We start from the raw sequence: 21,829 nt of genomic DNA, 5'->3' as shown, positions 1-21,829 counted from the left end.
GGCCGCCGCTCATTGAGCGCGGCGCGGATTGGCTGCCGGCGGCGCGCCCGGGGCCGGCGCGGGCGCTGATTGGCCGGGCGGCAGCGCGGTGTGTCCGCCCCGCGCGATGCGGTCACGGAGCCGCCGCCGCGCCCTCGCCCGGCGGTTTGAATGTGAAGCGCAGCCGGAGCGCTCGGAGCCGCCGCCACCGCCGCCGTGGGGGAGCCGCCAGGTAAGCCCGGGACGCGCTGCCCCGCACGGCGATGGGGCTGGGGCGGTCCCGTGCACCGGCGGCACCGCGGCCGCCCGCGCGCCAACTCCGCGCTGCGCTCGGCGCTGGGCCCGCGGCGCGGCCAGGGGCGCAGCGCACCATGCTGGGCCCTTCCGCCCGCCTCTCGCGGCCTGCGATTGGTCCGAGGCCGCTGGGCCTGCACAGCCCGCGCCCCTCATTGGCTGCGGCTGCTGCCAGTCCGGGCTGACGCGGGGGAGGGGGACCGAGTTAGTCTGAGGGGTTTGGGGCCACTCGGGATCGCGCCCGGCCCCGGCCCTGCCGCCCCGCACGGCCCGGCCCGGCCCCGCCCGGCCCGGCCCCGCCCGGCCCGGCCCCGGGGCTCCTCTGCCGGGCCCCGCAGGAGGCTGCACGGGCGGAGCAGGCGCGGTCCGGCGCCGGGATGGACGGAGCCGCCCCGACCCTTCCGCGGGTGAACGGCCCGGCGGGCCGCGGGAGGGCGCGGGGCCGGTCCCCGCCGCAGAGTCGCGGGCTGCTCCGGCACGGCCGTGCCCCGCGGGGAGCGGGCGGGTGCGGGGCCGGTCCCGCTCCCGCCGCCCCTGGCGCTGCTGCGCCGGGCCCGCGCTCCGGGGACGCGGGACCGGCCCCTGCGGAGCCTCGGAGCCCTGTCAGGATGGTTTTCCCCGTCAGAGCTGGGCCCGGAACGTTCTCCGGCGCTGGCAGGCGTTCTCTCAGTGCTGGGCGAGGGCATGCAGTTGTGTGGGGCTCTTCCCGGTCCGAGCCCCACGGCACGGCCGCGTTCTGCTGGCTCTGGGTTTCTCCTCTGGAAGAGGTCTGCATTAATTTGACTGACGTCGGTGATGTTTTAAGCACGCTTTATGGGTTTTCTGAGGCCTTTTCTGCAGACACATGCTAAAGCCCAACGCAGCATCATACCACCCCAGCTCAAGTGCCACCAATGTTTTTTGTACTGGAATACAAACATGGAGAGCTAGAGGAACAGGAGGAAATAAGCATATGTAGGTAACAGGTTAGAATATGTTGGTGGATGTAAACCGTGGTGGGTGTAAACCGGTGAACAAGACTACAGACTCCGAAAGTAAACTCCAAAAGCACAGGGAAACACAGGAGAGAACAGTTCAGGTAGATTTTTACTTCTTGCAAAATATGTTAGGATCTGATTTGCTTATTAACATTAATTTAATTCAAGAGGATACTGCTGCTGTCTTTTTAAATTATATAGATGCCATAACCGACGTAAAAATTGTGTCATTAAAACTCAGTGCCTTTGCAAGCGTGTTTATACAGAGCTGTTTATTGTGCTGGTGATCATCATGAAACAGCTCCAAAGCAGGACAGGTAAATTTCAGTCAATTGTACTTAATAGAAACTCCAGAGGAAAAATGGAAACCTTTGCTACCTCACAGCCTTTGTTGGGAATGAACTGTGCTGCTGGTGGTGGGAAGGACGGGCAGGGTTGATGATGATGTCCAGAGGAACGTCTCCATTAAAGCACGTCTTACTGTCATAGTACTGCTGTAATTTTAATTATTCCAGTGCAGGCTGTGAAGTAAATATATAACTGTGGTACAGAGAAGAATCTGTGTGGGAGGATTACTAGAGAGGAGCAGTATGGACTTATCACAGAGTTATTCTGTAAAAAGTATTGCATTTAAATTAGCTCCCACCCTAGTCTGAACTAATTTTACAGGAAGGATAAACTAACTAGCTTTGCACAGTCTTTTGTCTCTTTTTAAAAAATATATTTTCTTTTGAGATTTTTATTTAATAAGGAGTATTTGATTTTTTTTGAAAAAGCCTTGACTCTTCAACACACTTTGAATTGTTTTATTTACAATTATGTAGGGCAGGACTGTTCAGCTGTTTCAGTCAGGAGCAGTTTCTGGGGCTGGCAGCAGAACAAAAGCAGAACCAAGTTCCTGTTGTCCTGAAAGGGCAAGAGACCATCTTTTGGCTGTACCTGGTTCATGTCTGTGGGATGTGTAAGCCTTTTCTGGAGTTTGGGGTCCATAAACCTGACACTAGCAGTTACCTGGAGCTTGAGAAGTGGGATGTTTGCTGTGCCTGGTGCGCCCTGGTTGGGACTGTGCTTGTGAGGTATTGTCCAAAAGAGCTGATGTTGCTTCTGTGGGATCTGGTTTTAGATGGGTAGCTTTAGGATAGATTTTCTGATCTCTGGTTGTAACAAAACTACTTGTGGGTTTTAGGTTCTGCCAAAATGGAGCTCAGTGATGCCAATTTACAAACTTTAACTGAATATCTAAAGAAAACATTAGATCCAGATCCTGCTATAAGGCGTCCTGGTAAGTGATTCTCATGACTGAGAACAAAAAAGTTCTGTTTCTTTTTGTCTCGCCTGTCTCTGTTTACCAAATTTCAGTGGATATTTATGCAATAACCTCTTTACAGAAGATCTCATTTTAAAATGAAACCGCAAAAAAACTAATAAAGGGTGGATATAAATAGAAATAATTTTATCTGCTTTTTGTGATTTTGTTTTTCTGTAATCTTGTGGGTTTTTTGTGGTTTGTTTTTTTTTTTTTTACACTGTTGTTATTTAAAGCAGTGCTGCTGTTTCCAACAAGTCGGGGTGTACTTCTCTCGGGTTATGGCTTTTCCAAGGGCAAGGAGGCAGAATTTCCCCATCCTGCTGGGGATCCAGAGCTGTTGTTGAGGCAGGAGCGGTGAAGAGCTGGGTAGCAAAGAAGCTGTGATCCCTTTTGTCAGACATGTTGCTGTGAAGCTCTGGGAAGTGTATGTGTTGGGTATTTTAAACAGACACTTGAGAAATCGTAGGGTTCCCGTTGGAGAAAGCAGTTGAGCTTTTGCTAATCGCAGTGTGTTCTCTTACAGCGGAAAAGTTCCTTGAATCTGTGGAAGGAAGCCAGAACTATCCCCTGTTACTCCTAACGCTGCTGGAGAAATCACAGGAAAATGTCATCAAAGTCTGTGCATCCGTAACGTTCAAGAATTATATTAAAAGGAACTGGAGAATTGTAGGTATTCTAGTGAGGAAGTGTGCTAAGAACTAATCATCCTTTTAAGGTACAATAAGCAGATCCACATCCCACCCAACTCAGTGTCATCTGTGAACCTACTGAGGGAGCCCCTGATCCTCTCTTGCAGATCATCAGTAAAGATATTAATCAGTACTGAGCCTGGGGCAACCCCATTAGTGACTGATGGTATAGATAAGCATACCTTGAACTTTTGAAATTGCTAACTTTTGATTTAAGTGTGTGGAAAGATGGTAAAAGGGATGTGAGAAGGGTAGTTGTACCATCAGTTTTAAGGTATCTCAGTACCTTACAGGTGTTGTAAGTATACAGCTGATTGAGTGTCTCCCTGGAGGTGCTTTTCTCTTTTAATTGCTGGATGATTTCTAGGTCTCTGAACTTCAGTGCTGTCATCGTAGATAATGTGACTGTCACTGGTTGGGACAAGCCACCTCATTATTTTATTTCTTTAGTAGCAGCTTTGTAATTTCTACTACTTGGCGCTGCTGACTGACTGGACTTGGAACTGATTGGTGGTTTGAACTGGCTAGATAACTTAAAGTCAGTGTTGGGGTTTTGATTGTGTAACCTGCACCTTCATGTTCAGTCTCTAGAAAGGATGGCTCGAGACAGCTCACACAAAATCAATTTGTGGGATTGGCAGAAGTGCTGTTTGGTGTGGTGGAAGAAACGACTTGGTTAAATGTGGGGATTTTATTGCCATGTGCACCCACCCTCACTGCTGCTCAATTGCTGACCTGAAAAGTTACCCTTAGGGAAGAGAAAAAAAACTTCTTCAAAGTTTTACGAAAGGACATTATTTCATTCAGCTTTTTTCAGATACTGCTGTTCCAGATTCATTGAAGGCAGTCTCTAACAGGTTTGCTTCTTAGGTTCTTCAGCATTGTAATAGCTACATAAATCAGTATAAACTGTTGGTTTCTGAAATGCTGGTCATCTCTCATTGCCTGGAGTATGCTGATATGCCCATAACTTAATTATTGTTTTCCTTTTAGGTTGAGGATGAACCAAACAAAATATGTGAATCGGACAGAATAGCCATTAAAGCCAACATAGTGCCCTTGATGCTTAGCAGCCCAGAACAAATTCAAAAGCAGGTAATATGTCATTTCTGGTTGTATCCATGAAACTTTGGGAATATTCTAAGCATGTCTAGAGGCTATGGTTATTGGCAGAGCTCAGTTCCCTTACCACTGAGCTCAACCTGATCAAAACAACTTTGAGGATATTGTGACAGGTATTTCTACCTACTTTAACATTTTTTAAACATGATTACTGTGTAATCTTATAGCTAAGTTCTAACATTAGGTAGTTAAACAGCAATTCTAGAAAGTGAGACTGTGTAAGTTTAAGGTGAGACTTTTGTATTTGTGTGGAAAGTAGTAGATACTTAATCCAGTGATTTTTGGGTTGGACAAGAATAACCAGGATTTTCTGGGATGTTGGCAGCATCTGGCACAACTGCTGCGTGACAGCTCCCTTTCCTTTGCAGTTAAGTGATGCCATCAGTATTATTGGGCGGGAAGACTTCCCTCAGAAGTGGCCAGACCTGCTGACAGAGATGGTGAATCGCTTTCAGAGCGGAGATTTCCACGTCATCAACGGGGTGCTGCGCACTGCCCACTCTTTATTCAAAAGGTACTGGAAATAAGGGACTTTGTGTATGCATGGTGAAAGTTCTGTTCAGCTGCCATGTTTTGCCGTTAGACTTCATTTTGGACATTTACAAAAGCCCACAGTTGTGACTTCTACATACGCCTTTTAAGTAGTTATCAAACTGTACACCTTGCATGGTTTTGAACCATGTTGTTTAGTTCCTGTTTACTTAACAGCGTTTTTTTCAAGGTTCAGCACAAGACAAAATTCTGTGTTAATTAATTTGGTAATAAATGTGAAGAGTATTCTGTTTTTCATGTGTTCCTCTCTTACTTGTCAGGTACCGCCATGAATTTAAGTCAAATGAATTATGGACAGAGATCAAACTTGTTCTTGATGCCTTTGCTTTACCCTTGACAAATCTCTTTAAGGTATTTCTTGTTGAGTCATTTCTAAAACAAGTTTAATGTTCTGAATTGCTTGCTGTGCATACCTGTATAATTAAAACTCAAGAATTGTTGTTCAAAACTCTTAAAGGGGTTCAAATTCAGGGCATGAAGTGACACCTAACAAGATTGATAAGAGGATGAAAAATAACCATATTTTCTGGTTTTAAAAAAAAGTTCCATGACACTTTTCAGTGTTTTTTTATTGGTGTGGGTTTTGTACTTGACAGTCTTGCATCTTTTTCTAGGCAACTATTGAACTTTGCAGCACGCATGCAAATGATGCCAGTGCCCTGAAGGTTCTCTTTTCTTCTCTCATTCTAATTGCGAAGCTGTTCTACAGTTTAAATTTTCAGGTGAATCTCCTTGTTCTTGGGATAGTTTTGCTTTGTTCTGAAGAAGCTGGTACTATAGAAATCATTTGAGGCAGCCTTTAAGGCCATGCTTTATGGCAAAAAGAAAAAATCACCAGTGCATCTGCTGAAGTAAAAGCACAGTAAGGAAGGATTATTTAAGACATTAGCTTGGCCCTATGTAAACACAGGTTCAGGAGAGTCTGAGTTGGCACTGCTTGAAGGAGGTGTGGTATGGGGCCTCTGAGTAGGAGCTGGGAAAGGCAGGAGTCCAATGCCTGAGTTTCTGTTCACTTTGCCCCTTTATAAATGTGCCTGTACTGACAGGGGCTGGGTCACGTAGGTGAGAGTCCATTACATGTACCGCTGTGGCACTGTAGGAGCAGTAATTCTGGGAGCAGTGTGTGTTGTCTGGCTTTGGAATCAGGTCTACATTTTGGATATTACTAAGTGTGCTCTATGGGAAATGGTAAAAAACTCCCTTGCTGAGGTGACATTTATTTAGTGTCTCAGCATGAACGTAAGTCTGTGAAGTGGGATTGTGCCTGGATTCCTTGGGCTGCTCTTCCTTAGGGGGCAGAAGAACAAGCTGAAGTTAAAAAAGACTTGTGCTCTCTTGTTCTGAGAGTGAGAGGTGATAAGGCTCATTCATTATAAAAATGTGAGCTTTTTAGAGTCTAAGCAACTAGTTTATTTGGAACTAGTTGTACTCCAGGGCTCTGCCAGAGCAGTTTTTGATTGGGAGGAGGAAGGGGCACTGTTTCAATGTGAAGATTGTTTTCCACGGGTTACTGTCCCTCAGTAGATGATAAGGTGGATGCACTACTTGCAGTGTACGTATGATACCTAAGAAGTGCAGTCAGAAATTAAAATGTAGATATATGCTTTTCTTTCACAGGATCTTCCTGAGTTTTTTGAAGATAACATGGAAACATGGATGACAAACTTTCATAGCCTTTTAACTTTAGATAATAAACTCTTGCAGACTGATGTAAGTACTTTATAAACCACCTGGTTTGCATCTGTAGGGGAGAGTGTGGACTGACAGCTTAGGTCTAATTCTGAACAATGCAGTGGTTTTTTTGCGGGGCAAACAAAGGAGTAGAATGACTGCAAGAAAATGGAGTTTAAGAGAAGTTGCTCTGCTGTCTAAGGAAGTTGAGGTTCAGTTCTTCAGGTTGTATGACAGTTACAGGTATACCCAGCTGTGCACAGAGATCAAATTACCAATACTCATCACTGAGTTGATTCTTTCAAGAACAGCTGCTGAAGTAACCTGACCATTAGTATCACAGGGCTCAGGTTTTCTGTATCTGTCTGCTGGTTCTAGAAAACAGGGTATCTTAAAGAACTTGAAACAACTGAACATAGAGGGCAGGACGTCTCTTAAGTACTTCAGTATTTGCTGTCTTGGTCTAATTAAAGAATCAGTAATTTCACTGGTGAAAGCTGATACCAGGTCAGCAAAGCTCCGGTTACTTTTGTGCATATTTTCTACATTTTAAGTGCTGATGTCTTCCATCATCACATCATCGCACCTCAATAGTTTGCCACTTGATGGAGTCAAAACAACTCTATAAATTTCTTGATGACACATAGGGAGGCATATTAAGTGTATGTTGTGCTCTAGTTATCCTTCTGCTAAAGGAAGCTTTGCTACTCTTTTGTCTTGTGTCTGTGGGCTGCTCCCAGCACAAGCACTTATGCAGCTGAACTGGGACAGGCAGTACAGCTGAAAGGTGGGGGTGGAGGGAAGAGGGGCAGACAGAACTGGGGTGGTGTTTGGTTGAGTTGGTTTTTTTTAATTCCAGTTCAATTTCCCAGTTCACATTGTGGTTCCATGAACATCTGTGATCTGGGGTAGGGGAGGGAACCTCTACAACTACTCCAATTAAAGAATCATGATATATTGGCTTTTAAGTGTATTTTTCAATGCCTTGTGTTGTCTTTTTCATATTACATTTGTAAATTAAATTTGTGTGAATTATTGTGTCTGTTTTCAAGTACACAGTACTTGGTATGAAATGTAGGTATGATTTCTAACTTGAAAAGCAGTTTGGGTACAGATCAGCAAAATACAGTAGTTCTAGGGACAATGAGAGGGATTTCTTTCACGTGTTTAGGACATGGTAAAATGGTGATGTAAATACATTGATACTTCTAATGTTTAAGTAGTGTTGAAGTTTGGATGTTTAAGTTCTTAGTTTTGTTTTATGTGAGGATGAAGAGGAAGCTGGATTGCTGGAGCTCTTGAAATCACAAATTTGTGATAATGCTGCTTTATATGCCCAAAAATACGATGAAGAATTCCAGCCCTACCTGCCACGTTTTGTAACAGCAATCTGGAATCTGTTAGTCACAACCGGCCAGGAAGTGAAGTATGACTTGGTGAGTTGCTAAAATCTGATCTTGTCAAGTGTAATAATAAATCATAAATGGATCAGTCATGCTAAAGTTTTGTCTTCTGTTGTGGTGCTATAGCTGGTCAGTAACGCCATCCAGTTTCTGGCCTCAGTTTGTGAGAGACCACATTACAAGCATCTGTTTGAAGACCAGAATATATTGACAAGCATCTGTGAAAAAGTTATTGTTCCCAATATGGAATTTAGAGGTAACTTTTTGAGACTTAAATTTTGAAAAACACAACAAAAATGTAATTATCATATGTTGCTTTTCAGGATTCCCTCTTGTGTACCTTAGTGCTAGATTCAAGCCCAAGTTTCTGCAGCAGATTGCTGTCCTGTGGGCTTTGTAGAGTTGTGTGACTACACCTAACTTTTCTTGTTGAAATCCCAGGGGAGGAAGTCTAGGTCATGTGCCACCAATAAATTTCTACAATTAAAGTGAGTATCTGAGTAATGCAAGGTGCCTAAATAGGCAGGAATATCAGGCCTACCAAATTGTAGTGTTTAGTTCTCCAGGTTTTGATGCTCATACTGATCCTTTATTTAAAATGCAGTGAAAATATATTGCAGTGATAAGAAGCTTCTCTCTCTTACGTCTATGACTCTGAAAACCTCTTCAAATACACCTGGTGTTGAATATGTGTTGAGGTTTTTCTTAGAATCAACACATCAGCCCATGGGTATCAAAGACTAATTTGTGGGACAGAAGCTAAACAGACTAGTCTGGCTGCATATTTCTTGTTAACTAATATTAATGTTATAGAAAGGTTCTTGGCAAAAATAGCAAGTTGATAATGATAGACCCTTTTACTGTAAAAAACAGAGACTTCAGTACTTCAACTTGCATGTATTTTGTATTTTCAGCGGCTGATGAAGAAGCATTTGAAGATAATTCTGAAGAGTATATAAGAAGGGATTTGGAAGGATCTGGTAATCCACAGATTAATACTAAGAATACTTGGTCTTTAAATATAGCTCTAAAGAGCTGAAGCAATTTGCTGAAGCTTTTATAACTTCATTTTGAAATTGAGAAGGTTTCCACACACCGCCCCCGGCTGGATTTTATCCAGTCTGTGGTCAAGTCTACTGTCACGATATGCTTGTCACAGTGTCTTTCTGGTTTGAACGATGTTTTTATAGGGCTTTTTCCTTAATTGGATTGGTATGTCTTCTGCACTGCCCACATTCTCATTTCAGCAAATACAGCCTGCAAGTCAATGCTGAGTAGTAGCCAGTTGTGTATTTAGTTCCTGTGTGTGGAGTTTTAAGTAACAGGGAGAGACTCTTGATGCTGAGGCTGAAATTCTGCCGGGGTTGCACACAAGCTGTGCTCAGGCCAGCTGGCCAGCAGCCAGGCTGGGATGTGGCATGTGTTCAGAGCAGTGCCCTGGGACACGGCTGTGCTGGCCCAGCTGCTGGAGTGCCAGGGGAGGCTGTGCTCTGCAGCCAGGCCAGAGCCCCAGGGAGCCAGACCTGGCTCTGTGTACACGGCTGTGCCACCAGCACTTCACTGACAGACACTTCTGAAGTGATGGCATTTCGTAATAGATTGAAGAAATTACTGTATGCTTGCAGTGGAGGAGAGAATAGGAGGAAACATTTTTGAACGTTTTTCAAGAAAACATCATTCTTACCCAGGATTGGCTGCATTTTAGGTATTTGTGAAGTTTTTTACAAAAAGGTACTGTCAGGTGTGGTGGGCCAATAGCTGGCTTGTGCTCCAGCCTGCTGCAGTCTGATAGGGGTGAGAGTAGGAGAGGTGAAAGTGAGAAGACTCATGGATAAAGACAGTTTAAGTGAAAGAGTAAGAAAGGGGAGAGAAGTTAGTGACTCACCACTGCCCGCAGGCAGACTTTTGCCCAGCGTGTCCCTGAGCAATGGCTACTTCCCCCAGACCCCCTCCCTGCCCCACTCAGATTTTATTGCTGAGCATGTCATACAGCATGGAATGTCTTGCTGGTCAGTTTGGATTAGCTGCCCAGGTTGTCCCCTCCCAGCTCCTTGCCTGCCCCAAACGACTTGCTGGGAAGGCAAAGCAGGAGGAAGAGGAAGCCCTGACACTGTAACAGTGTCTTCAGCAGCAGCCAAACCCTGGGTGTTACCAGCAGCTTTAGTCCCTGGTACAAAACATGGCACTAAATGGGCCACTAGGGTGAAAATGAACTCCCTCCCAGCCAGAGCCAGTGCCTTTGGGTGCATAATGTCCAGCTGGTACGGCCCCCCTGCATGCCTGCTGCCGCTGCTCAGGGGCAGCTGTCCCTTCTCCTTGGCATACAAGTAGTCCAGTTGTGACAGTAAATAAAAGGCTTACAGGTGTTCTTACACAACAATGTGGAGGGTTGCAATAATTAACATAACTTGAGAAGCTGTTTATGTTTTGATTATTATGTTTATTAATATGAAAAGCTGTCTGCTTTCTCATATCCTAAGAATCTTTGGTTCTCATGCAGATATTGACACCAGGCGCAGAGCAGCTTGTGATCTGGTCAGAGGCTTGTGCAAATTTTTTGAAGGACCTGTGACAGGGATTTTTTCTGGATATGTTAATTCTATGCTGCAAGAATATGCAAAGAATCCATCTGTTAACTGGAAGCACAAAGATGCAGCCATTTACCTTGTAACATCTTTGGCATCCAAAGCTCAGACACAGAAGGTATTTGTACATTTTATTCATTGTAATCTGTCTGCATTCAGGTATTACAGTGCAGGTGAGGCCTGCTGCTCGTTTAAGCTGCTTCAGAAAGGGAGTAACTGTGTGTGAGTAGTTGATGTTGATGAGATGAAAAGCTGCTACTTGAATGTTTGATTTGTGAATGACATGTGGATGCTAGTGATGGCTGGAAATAGATCTCATTACTTGCTGTTAGGCTGTAGACACTGAAAAAGCACAGCTGGGCTAACCTGTATTTTGAAACAGGAGCATTTTATCAAATGTCCTATGGAACAAGTTTAGATGTACTACTGGATGTTTTAAATGCTGTTACAGTTCAAATCTAAATGTCTTTACAAGACAGATTTGAGGCAAACCTAGTAAAATGTGTACATCTCTTTATGCAATTTTGCTGAAGGTTCTCAGTCTTTTCGTGAAGCCAGGTGTGTACTGCTGCCCAGCAGTTAGTGATGTGTAATGGGAACCAGTCTGGTAGCATTTGGGAAACTGCAAACTTTGTGTCTTTTTCTATGCTATTTAATGGCATATGAACTAATTTAGAACACTTCATTGAAAAATCTCCATCTAAAAATCCTGGTTTAAAAAGAGGTTGCATTTCTTGTAAGAGAAAACTAATAGTCATTTTTTTTAATTAGTAAGAAAACTAGCAGTTTATATGTCAGCATATAAAAATACGAGTTGTTTTTTGCTTCTTCCAGCATGGAATAACACAGGCCAATGAACTCGTTAATCTGACAGAATTCTTTGTGAATCACATTCAACCTGACTTGAAGTCTGCTACTGGTAAGTTAATGTTAATTTTGATGGGGTATTTTTGTGATGTATCATAACCTTGACAGCAACCATTGTTTGTGAAGTCTCAAGCAGTCCTTTATCAGCAGAATCTCTGAGATGGGCTCTTAACACCTGGCACAGAGTAATTCATCTTTGTTTGGCCAGCAGTGAAGGAGCTGTTAACAGCAAGGTGGATTGCCACCTTACCACCTGCTCTCTGCAAAAGCAGGGCATGTATACACATGGTTGCTATCAGGTGCATGCTTAAACTTGTTGAATCAAAGTAATCTGATTTCTGTATTTGAGACCTTATGGTAAACTTCTGTGCTCTGCAAAACCCTGAGAAGTTAAAATACTGAGGCCCTGTTGATGAGGTTGTGGATGTCTAGATTTAAGCCACGGGGTTTATTTTATACTTGAACAATTATCTTACTACAGCTGAAGCATAGTGGGTTGTCTCAAAATGTGTACTTGAAGGCTGCTAAAATTGAAACCAGAAGATGAGATTTCATCTGAGCTGGACTGTGCTTTTAATGGTACTGGGATGTGATTTGTACCTAAAACTGATAGTCTAACAGTGCCCATATGAAAGTGCAGGAACTAAAAAATGTGGAAAAACATTGTATTATTTTCTACAGGGGAAAATTATTACTTAGTGACAAGTGTCACTTGTATATATAGTACATGTTCAGTCATCACATTTGTATGAGAAGTATCAATGAAGCTTGCATATTTTTCTATTTCAGTGAATGAATTCCCTGTGCTAAAAGCAGATGGTATCAAATATATCATGATTTTTAGAAACCAAGTAAGTTTTTCTTTCACTCTTATAGAAAAACATATTGTAGGTTGTTACTTTATACTTGCCAAGCCTAATTTATCGCACTTGGCCATATGCTAACCATGTTTGGCCATGTTTGATAGTCATCTACAACACTTCATGCAGAATTTTTAGTTTAGAAAGTAAATGATATTGTTATAAATATGCAATTAACATGTAGTCTATGTGCTGTCCATATGCTGTGGGAACACTGAATATCTTAGCTGCTTAATTCTGTGACACACTCAGATGTTTGCAAGTCAATGTTAGTCCAAATACCCTTGATTCCTTGTATCATTGCAGTAGTTGTTACAGAGTACAGCAGTTTTGTCCTTTATCTTTTCTGATTCATGAGATGGGGTGAGAAAATATGTTGCATACTATTCTAAATTCTAGATTACCTTTATTAATTTCTTATGAAATATCTGTGATACTGTTTTTTAAACCTTGATATTTTTAATTACCTGTTAAGACAAAGTAAAATGGAAAGGGAAATACACATTAGGATTATCTGCACTTACTGCTGATCCAGTGTACCATTGGTGTTCAGGGGAAGTATATGAGCTGTGACAGAAGTAGGTACCTCCTGGTTGTCAAGATGTGAAGGAGCTACAGGAGGAGCCTCCAAGACACCTCCCTCTGCCAAGCTCTGTGTGTCACTGATGAGCTTGGCTGTGCTCTCTACAGTTGGACCATCTGTATTTTTTAACATACTTATGATTTGTTGCTATACTTTTGTAGGTACCAAAGGAACAGCTGCTGGTGTCTATTCCTCTCTTAATCAATCATCTCCAAGCAGAAAGTATTGTAGTCCATACCTACGCAGCCCATGCTCTTGAAAGACTGTTTACCATGAGAGGGACAAACAATGCTACCCTGTAAGTTTTCAAGCAGAAATAAATTCATTTCTAATAGATTTTGTGCATTAAGGATGAGAAATACCTGTAGGGGATCCTTTGTGTCATGTATTATGGTATTGTATTAGGCTTGAAGTTTGTGACTCTCTTTCACCATTAAAGAGCTGTGTTTCACTTAACAGCATTACAGCTGCAGAAATGGCACCGTTTGTAGAAGTGCTGTTAACAAACCTTTTCAAAGCTCTGACGCTTCCTGGCTCATCTGAAAATGAGTACATTATGAAAGGTAAATGCCTAATGAGTCCTGCAATATAAGAATAACGTGTTTAACTTGAGATAAAGGCTTACAGTTGCAGGTTCCTGACATTTTTATTTGCAAATCCTATTTTATGCAAATGTGTTGAAGAGTCTGCAGTTACTAATGAGGCTGTATCATGTCATCTTCAACTAAACTTACGGTACCAAAGAGAAACACTAAACATAATGGTACTAAGTTATTTCTCAAATGGTAGTCTTGTAGTCAGAGCAGCTCCGTGGACAGTGTCAGGGGAAGATCTGAGCAGTCTGGTCATGGGGAGGACATGTGGTCATGGCTAGTAAAAGGATAGATCTGATCATGGCTAAGGGGATGCTGAGATCTGAGACTTGCCCAGGTCACGTGATGGCCTTTGTAAAGTTGCTTGATCTCCTGTGTTCATCTCTAGAATGAGAATAAGGAGGCTTTGTTTTATGCTTTGTCATGATTATAGATTGAATGTTCTTGCAGCAGGTGCTCTTTGTTCTGTACCTAATTCCTTGGGATCCTATTTTAACAGTAAAAGGTAAAGGATTTAGGCATATGTTGAGTGGCAGAAGTGTATTTTGTCTTCAGAAGTTAAAATTTTCCATTTATTTGCAGCCATCATGAGGAGTTTTTCTCTGCTACAGGAGTCCATAATTCCATACATCCCTTCTGTCATCACACAGCTCACACAGAAACTGCTGGCTGTCAGTAAGGTAAAGAAACAGAGCAACAGGGTCACATTTTTACCTTTTAGAGCAGTCTTGCTGAGGACTTGCGTCCTGTTGGTGGTGTTCTGTTAGAATACTCGAAATAGTTCAATATTTTCTGATGCAACTAATTTGAAACAGCATTCCAGTGAGGTACTGCCTTCCTTTTAGACATATTCTCAGATCATTTTTCCTGCTGTCATCTGAAATTTAGGAGCAGCATATGAACTCTTTCTGTAAAGCTAGTTTGTTGTAGTATAAATGCTTGCTTGTGCAGAGGCCACCAGTACAATAATCTGGTTTTATCACAGCTCCTGTATTCTTTGCCCATGAAACTTCTGAAGCTAATAATAATTGGCATTGAAATGTGGGATTGAATTAAATAAATTACCCTTCTGCTTTTGGTGGGTAAAATTCTCTTAGTTTTTTTATTTAGACTTGACAAATTCTTAACCATTGACAATAGGGAATGCCTTAGAATACCTTCGTTGATTGTTCAGAAAACTACTTCTCTGTACAGTTTAAACTCAGCTGCAGCTTATAAGAAGTATTCAATAGAGAATTGACTGGACACTTGAAAGATTGAAAAATAACCTTTTTCTGGTTTTTGTTCTGTGGTATTTTAACTGTTTGGTAGTTTATATACAAAAACACTTGCTACCAAAAAAAAACCCTTTCCTTTATGCCTTAGACGTCTTTAGGTTTGCTTTTATCCACAGAATTAATTTTGTAAGCATATTAATACATAAGTTACAAGTATCCCTAGTCAGAAATGCTACTTTAGTCTTCAGTTGAAATAAAAAATATATTTAGCAAAATAAGTGACCTGTCTGCAAGTTTGGGTTGATTTATCTGTTTATAACTTGTTTTCAGAATCCCAGCAAACCTCACTTTAACCATTATATGTTTGAGTCAATCTGCTTGTCGATAAGGATAACGTGCAAGGCAAACCCAGAGGCAGTGGGGAGCTTTGAGGAGGCTTTGTTCCTGGTGTTCACAGAGATCCTGCAGAATGATGTGCAGGGTAAGGACAGTCAGTGAGTGCCTGTGCTCTCTCTGGGGTTGGCTTCTAGGATTTACCTTATGGCAAGATTTTTGTAGCACACAAAATTCAAGGGGAGAAACAACATTTTCACAGTCTGAAAGTGTTTAGATTTTTCCATAGGGTATGTCAACAGCATTCATTTATTTTAAATTGCATTCTTAAAATATTTACCAATCACTACTCCAAAGCCTCTTAATATCATTCTTAATTCTGTTGCCTTTTTTTTTAGTAGTTTGTTTTTTTATGTTCTTAAACAGTAAGGGGTAGGGGAAACAGAAAGTGTATACATGCAATGCATGCTAATTTTTGGAGTAATTACATTTGGGAAGGTATGTTTCTTCAGAGTTTTATTTGTTGAAATCTTTGTGATAATATCAAAATTGTGGGTTCAATCCATAGATATGTGGTTTCTGGGAACTGACAGTGACCATGTTGTCTGACTTTGTAAATGTCATCGTTTCTCTTCCAGAGTTCATTCCCTATGTGTTTCAAGTGATGTCACTACTTCTAGAAATGCATAAAAATGAAATCCCATCATCCTATATGGCATTGTTTCCCCATCTGCTCCAGCCAGTTCTCTGGGAAAGGACAGGAAACATTCCCCCTCTGGTCAGGCTCCTGCAGGCTTACCTGGAGCGGGGCGCCAGCACCATCGCCAGCGCAGCCGCCGACAAAATTGTGAGTGCCTGGGGCAGAGTCAGGGTGTGGGCCTGGGGACATGGGCATCTGAGCTTCCAGATTGTGAGGAACTCCAGCTAACAGCTGGACTTGTGCAGACATACAAAGACAGACTAATACTCTGAATGTAGCTTTTTGGGTGCTTTTCTGTTACGTGGATAAGATTCTAGGTTATTAGGCTTTTGTCAACTGAGATGCAAAACTTCTGCTCTTAGTTCTTGCAAGCAGGTAAATTTCCACAGTTTTCCTGTCTTGTTTGCCTCCTGTTAAACATGTGCATAATGAGAACTTTCAGGTTCTTTTCAGAACAATCTTGAGAAAAATGAGTGAGAAGAAGCCAAAATGTATCTTCCTTGGCCTGAACCATAAAAACTGAATCCTGGCTTAGGTTATGAAGGCTTTTGCCTTGGTGTATGCCTTAGATGGTAATGCTCAATTTTCTGGTAGGGTCACATATGAAGAATTGTTGTCTAGGATTTTATATGTGCTTTTCTTGCAGCCTGGATTGCTGGGTGTGTTCCAGAAGTTGATTGCCTCTAAAGCTAATGATCATCAAGGGTTCTATCTTCTAAACAGTATCATTGAGCATATGCCTCCGTGAGTATGAGCTGAAATTACATTTAAAGCTAACTTCTGTAGACTTTAATTATGAATTGTATAAACATGCCAAATGCTAATTTTTAACAACTGAAAAAGTCACATTTTTCAGTCAAATAGGTTTGAACAATTCTATATATGTTTTCTGTGAGGTGACATCAGTAAAATCCTAGTGTGAATTGAATAACTGTCCTTTTAAATTTCCAGTGAATCAGTTGACCAGTACAGGAAACAGATCTTCATTCTGCTATTCCAAAGACTTCAAAATTCCAAAACAACGAAATTTATCAAAAGTAAGTTCCTTGCTCTGTGGAAAGCTCTGGTGACAGCAGCAGTTCAGGGGTGCAGAACAAGTCCTGTCGCACCCCGCGGATACGCGGACAGAGGGGCAGTGGTGACTCCTAGGACTTGCTCCAAATTATTTATCGTCAAGAGGGGTGTATGGGGCAGTCACCATAGCAGGTGACACTTACTTCATGAAATTGAGGAAATGGAATTAAAATAATGAACAAGACTTGGGTTTTTCTCTTCCTTTCCTAGTGTATGATGTCATTATTGAAAATGTCTCTATTTAATCTCCAGCCAGTAGCAGCAAACTTTCCCTCTGGTGCAGCACAGCAATACTGACCACACGTCCTGTAGTTACCTGTAGTTGTGTGTTAGGGCTGTGAAGTATTGCATGCTTGTGTCATTTTGGCCTTAGTATGACTAAATTTATTGGTAAGGTTTTATGTTGAACTGGCAAAGTTGTGACAGATCATTGCAATACTTATTCTGGTTATTCATGCTGTCACAAGAAGATTGTGATATTTATTAAATTATTTTAATGATACTATCACTACCCAAGTTAGGCAGTGTCCATTACTTAACCCTATAAAATCTGGTTAATGCCACCTGATAGGAACAAGAATGATAGAGTTGCTTATAATGGTCTTCCACAAATAAAGTGGAAGTGGTGCTTTTAATATACTGCACCTGTGCAAAGGGGCTCATACCTCACCTCAGAGTCTGTGTCATGTGAAGTTTTCTGCTAAAAGTAGAGTTTTTGAAGAGTTTCTTTGGTTCCTGATCTGAAAAAAAATTGCAAATTGCTTTTCTAGCGCCTTTTTATAACTGCTATAAGGGGAAAAAGGAATAACTCTTGTCTTGTTATACCACCTTGTTTTTGTGTTGTGGTATGTGAAATGATCAGTTTTTATGCAAATTTCAAGGCAGCAAGTTCACGTACTTCACTTAAACTGAACACGTATAAAGACTGCCATTTCTATCCCCTTGAAAATCTTGAAATGTATTTTGCTGCTGCCTCTAAAGCTATTCTTTTGTTTTCATGTTAGGTTTTACTTTGATTTTTTTCTTGTTACAGGTTTCCTTGTCTTCATTAACTTGTATTGTGTAAGATATGGAGCATTAGCTCTGCAAGAAATATTTGACAGCATACAGCCAAAGTTAGTATGTTTTGTTTGTTTGGGTTATATTTAATACTGCTGTTATTTTTATCTTTTGAAGTAAGAAGGAGTAGTCTGTTTAGCTAGACTGTCAGACTACATTCATCACTAATTTGACTGGCCAAATGTTTCTCTTAATGTGGTTCATTTATTTGTCTAGAAAATCTTCTTTTTTCCAAATTTCTGACCACAGTTCCTCACTGATAGTTCAAGTTACTAATCTAAGAAGATTATAAAAAGGAAAGATTGATGTGTTTAGTTGTTATCCTTTGTGAAAAGTTTGTATGTGCAAATGTCTACTGCAACAGGGCAGCATCCTAACAAATTATCTGGTTGTTTCTATTCCCTAGTGATTCACATTGTTTCTAATTCTCTTTTGTCACCATAAAGCTGATGAGTCTTTCTAATACTTCTTCTCTCAATGCCACCATAGGATGTTTGGAATGGTGTTGGAGAAAATTATAATTCCGGAAATCCAGAAAGTGTCTGGACAAGTTGAAAAGAAAATCTGTGCTGTTGGCATTACAAAAATATTAACAGAATGTCCTCCCATGATGGACACTGAGTACACCAAACTGTGGTAGGTACCACACTTCTTCAGGTTGTGCTAGTGAGGCTGTTTGAGTTACTGAAAATGGGAGCTCAGACCAAAATACATCCTTGTTGGAAACTCCATTGTGATCTCCTCAGACCCACAAGGCTGTTTTCAGCCTTTCATCCTGCTTCTGTTTCTCAACAAATGAAGCTGTATTTTCAAAGAGGATGACAGAACTGGTTTGAGATGTTTTTGATGGAGATAGCACGGATTTGGCTAGCTGGACCTGCATTTAGGGAAATACACTGCTTTCCTCCAGCTTGTATTCTTTCTGAAAAGCTAGGCCCAGTTTTGACTTACAGCTCTTCTAGTCAGGAGAGATGAGCATATTCATAACGTGGCAGAGAAACTAATATCTTAGCTTGAGAGTGGAACTCCAGGGAGAGCTACCAGGGAAGTTTGCTTGTCAGCCAGTCCAGCAGTCTAGCATGCCCAGTAGTTTGAATTTGATGACAATCACTGGATCCCAGACTAGATCCCCAAACTAGAACTTTTAAAGTACTCAGAGGAAAGTTGTGATCTGGAAGATCATTGCACATACATACATACATACATTGTACATACATACATTGCTCATGCTGTTGATAGGAGTACCCCCATTGTGCCTGTAAAATATTCAGACCCACAATTCTCCTGGTCCAGCATACCTTGGGCATTTAGAATTTCAGTAGCCAAGCAAGTACCTGCAAAGGCTAAATTATAAGGGGTCCAGATAACTTGAACGTCCTTGTAAAATACCCTGTCCTAACATATTCTGAGCACTCCAGTTTTGCCCTCCCCTCTTTGCCCCCAGGATTCCTCTGCTGCAGGCCCTCATTGGCCTCTTTGAGTTGCCTGAGGATGACACGATCCCTGACGAGGAGCACTTCATTGACATAGAAGATACTCCAGGCTATCAGACTGCCTTCTCCCAGCTAGCCTTTGCTGGGAAGAAAGAACACGACCCTGTAGGTCAAATGGTGAACAATCCTAGAATCCATCTGGCACAGTCTCTCCACAAACTGTCTACAGCGTGCCCGGGCAGGGTAGGTGACTTGTGCACTTGCATGCTGATATTGCATTCTGCAGAGAATGGCTCTCTTTGCTAATGTTTGATAATCAGCAAAATTAAGTAGGTCATAACTAGAATGCAAGATCGTGCAGTGTTTTATTCTTCATTGGAATGTAGCTTTTGCAAGGTTTTTCCTTAGGAGCCTTAGAAAGGCTTTATTTTCACAGCACATCATTTTGCAATAAGCTTAAATAAGCCATTTTAAAAAGAAAATTTACACACTTGATGGTCTATAACTAATAAGTGTCTCGAGTTTGGTTGCATGCACTTGTTGAATTCAGGCAGCTCATATAAAATTAGACAAGGTGAGTGTACAGTTAACTCTTTTAGCCCATAGCATGTTTGTTTTCCCCAAGATTTTGGTAAGTAAAGATTGCCTGCTACTTTCCCCGTGGGTAGCTGCTGCTCTGTGTCTGACTTTGTTCAGGGAGTGGCGGCAGGAGGCAGCAGGGGCTCGTGTTCCACCCACTGACACCTGTGCTCCACCTGTCCTCAGGTCCTGTCCATGCTGAGCACCAGCCTGAACGCAGAAGCGCTGCAGTATCTCCAGGGATACCTCCAAGCTGCAAGTGTGAGTCTGCTCTGAGCTGCAAACTCCACAGCAAGATCAAAAGCTGGTTTGTTATGCAGAAGGTCGACACTGACTTTTTTATAGCAGAGCCCAGACAAAATGAAAAAGCTGCTTGAAATTGTATTGCAGGTTCCATCTTGTAAAAGATAAGTGTGGCTTTAAGCTGAAAGTGAAGAATTTGATGGTTTGTGTACTCATAGATAAAGGTGGCTAACTTCCATTCCCAGTTTATTTTCAAAGGGAATAGTCATAGCGGTTTGTTACGGGATTGATTTGAAATCTGCATCTGCAGTGTTTGGATAATATTTGGAAATGTGTGGAGAGCCCTGGCTGTAGAAACTCACTTCAGTCACTAAAATACCTTTTCATTTTAATGTTGTCCTTTGTATTTCTTTTGTCTTTCCTTAAACTTTATCTGAATTGTGAATAAATAAGAAGTACTTGTTTAAAATGCCTGTCACTGTGCACTTACTGTTTCAGAAGAATATAGTTGTTTTTAAAAAAAATGTTTTACACTTAGGATAGAATATGAAATAGTGGACTGTGAGGGTTGTTCTTTACATAATAGTTTAGGTGCATTGTAGGATCATCCAGAGCAAATCTACACCTCTGGGAGAAGAGCAGAGCTGTTGTCACTCGGGCTGCTCAGCAGCAGGCACAGGTGCTGTGGAACAGGTCCTGTCAGTACCTTGCACTGAGGGCAGGTGCTCTTCCCTGGGAGCAGGGATCAGGCTCCAGGTGGAGTTTTCCTGCTCCGTAAAAACTGAAGCAGTGATCTCGGAGTTAGGGTTAAGTCAGGTGTTCTCTGTGTCTCCTCATAAACGCATGGTGAGGTTTGGGTGCATGGGGAGAGCTTCTGGGTGGCTGTAGCAGTGAGCAGGTGAATGCCTGGCTCTGTGTGTGTGTGTGTGTTTGGGGCTCTGGCAGGTGAATGCCCGGCTCTGTGTGTGTGTTCTATAGGGCTCTGGCAGGTGAATGCCCGGCTCTGTGTGTGTGTGTGTGTTTGGGGCTCTGCAGGTGAATGCCCGGCTCTGTCTGTGTGTGTGTGTTTGGGGCTCTGGCAGGTGAATGCCCGGCTCTGTGTGTGTGTGTGTGTTTGGGGCTCTGGCAGGTGAATGCCCGGCTCTGTGTGTGTGTGTGTTTGGGGCTCTGGCAGGTGAATGCCCGGCTCTGTGTGTGTTCTATAGGGCTCTGGCAGGTGAATGCCCGGCTCTGTCTGTGTGTGTGTGTTTGGGGCTCTGGCAGGTGAATGCCCGGCTCTGTGTGTGTGTGTGTGTGTTTGGGGCTCTGGCAGGTGAATGCCCAGCTCTGTCTGTGTGTGTGTTCTATAGGGCTCTGGCAGGTGAATGCCCGGCTCTGTGTGTGTGTGTGTTCTATAGGGCTCTGGCAGGTGAATGCCCGGCTCTGTGTGTGTGTGTGTGTTTGGGGCTCTGGCAGGTGAATGCCCGGCTCTGTGTGTGTGTGTGTGTTTGGGGCTCTGGCAGGTGAATGCCCGGCTCTGTGTGTGTGTGTTTGGGGCTCTGGCAGGTGAATGCCCGGCTCTGTGTTTGTGTGTGTGTTTGGGGCTCTGGCAGGTGAATGCCCGGCTCTGTCTGTCTGTGTGTGTGTGTTTGGGGCTCTGGCAGGTGAATGCCCAGCTCTGTCTGTGTGTCTGTGTTCTATAGGGCTCTGGCAGGTGAATGCCCAGCT

At 42.6% G+C, this 21,829-nt stretch overlaps 1 protein-coding gene across 1 annotated transcript; it reads left to right on the top strand.

Annotated features, from left to right (window-relative positions):
* The first annotated feature begins 52 nt into the window (after positions 1 to 52).
* CSE1L (chromosome segregation 1 like) lies at positions 53 to 20,591 on the top strand. Its single transcript, XM_068208115.1, has 25 exons — positions 53 to 211; positions 2,437 to 2,532; positions 3,083 to 3,225; positions 4,242 to 4,343; positions 4,739 to 4,884; positions 5,183 to 5,273; positions 5,537 to 5,644; positions 6,540 to 6,632; positions 7,862 to 8,029; positions 8,123 to 8,252; positions 8,911 to 8,976; positions 10,497 to 10,699; positions 11,416 to 11,500; positions 12,238 to 12,299; positions 13,053 to 13,189; positions 13,351 to 13,454; positions 14,067 to 14,164; positions 15,032 to 15,182; positions 15,673 to 15,881; positions 16,381 to 16,478; positions 16,686 to 16,771; positions 17,842 to 17,923; positions 18,357 to 18,503; positions 19,312 to 19,543; positions 20,066 to 20,591. The coding sequence occupies exons 2-25, from the start codon at positions 2,448 to 2,450 to the stop codon at positions 20,153 to 20,155; spliced, it is 2,916 nt and encodes a 971-aa protein (XP_068064216.1). The 5' UTR covers positions 53 to 211; positions 2,437 to 2,447; the 3' UTR covers positions 20,156 to 20,591.
* Positions 20,592 to 21,829: the final 1,238 nt, after the last annotated feature.

The sequence above is a fragment of the Anomalospiza imberbis genome, chromosome 17 (genome assembly GCF_031753505.1).
Source record: "Anomalospiza imberbis isolate Cuckoo-Finch-1a 21T00152 chromosome 17, ASM3175350v1, whole genome shotgun sequence".
Taxonomy (NCBI): Eukaryota; Metazoa; Chordata; class Aves; order Passeriformes; family Viduidae; genus Anomalospiza; species Anomalospiza imberbis.
The sequence above is the reverse complement of the archived record's forward strand: the minus strand, read 5'-3'. Positions and strand labels throughout refer to the sequence as shown.

What these genes read in the sequence shown, in the direction of transcription:
- CSE1L (XM_068208115.1), top strand. Translation starts at nt 2,448, where the DNA reads ATGGAGCTCAGTGATGCCAATTTACAAACTTTAACTGAATATCTAAAG. An exon ending in AAATGAGTACATTATGAAAG is followed by an intron (nt 13,455 to 14,066) that starts GTAAATGCCTAA and finishes ATTTATTTGCAG; the next exon opens with CCATCATGAGGAGTTTTTCT. An exon ending in GCGCAGCCGCCGACAAAATT is followed by an intron (nt 15,882 to 16,380) that starts GTGAGTGCCTGG and finishes CTTTTCTTGCAG; the next exon opens with CCTGGATTGCTGGGTGTGTT.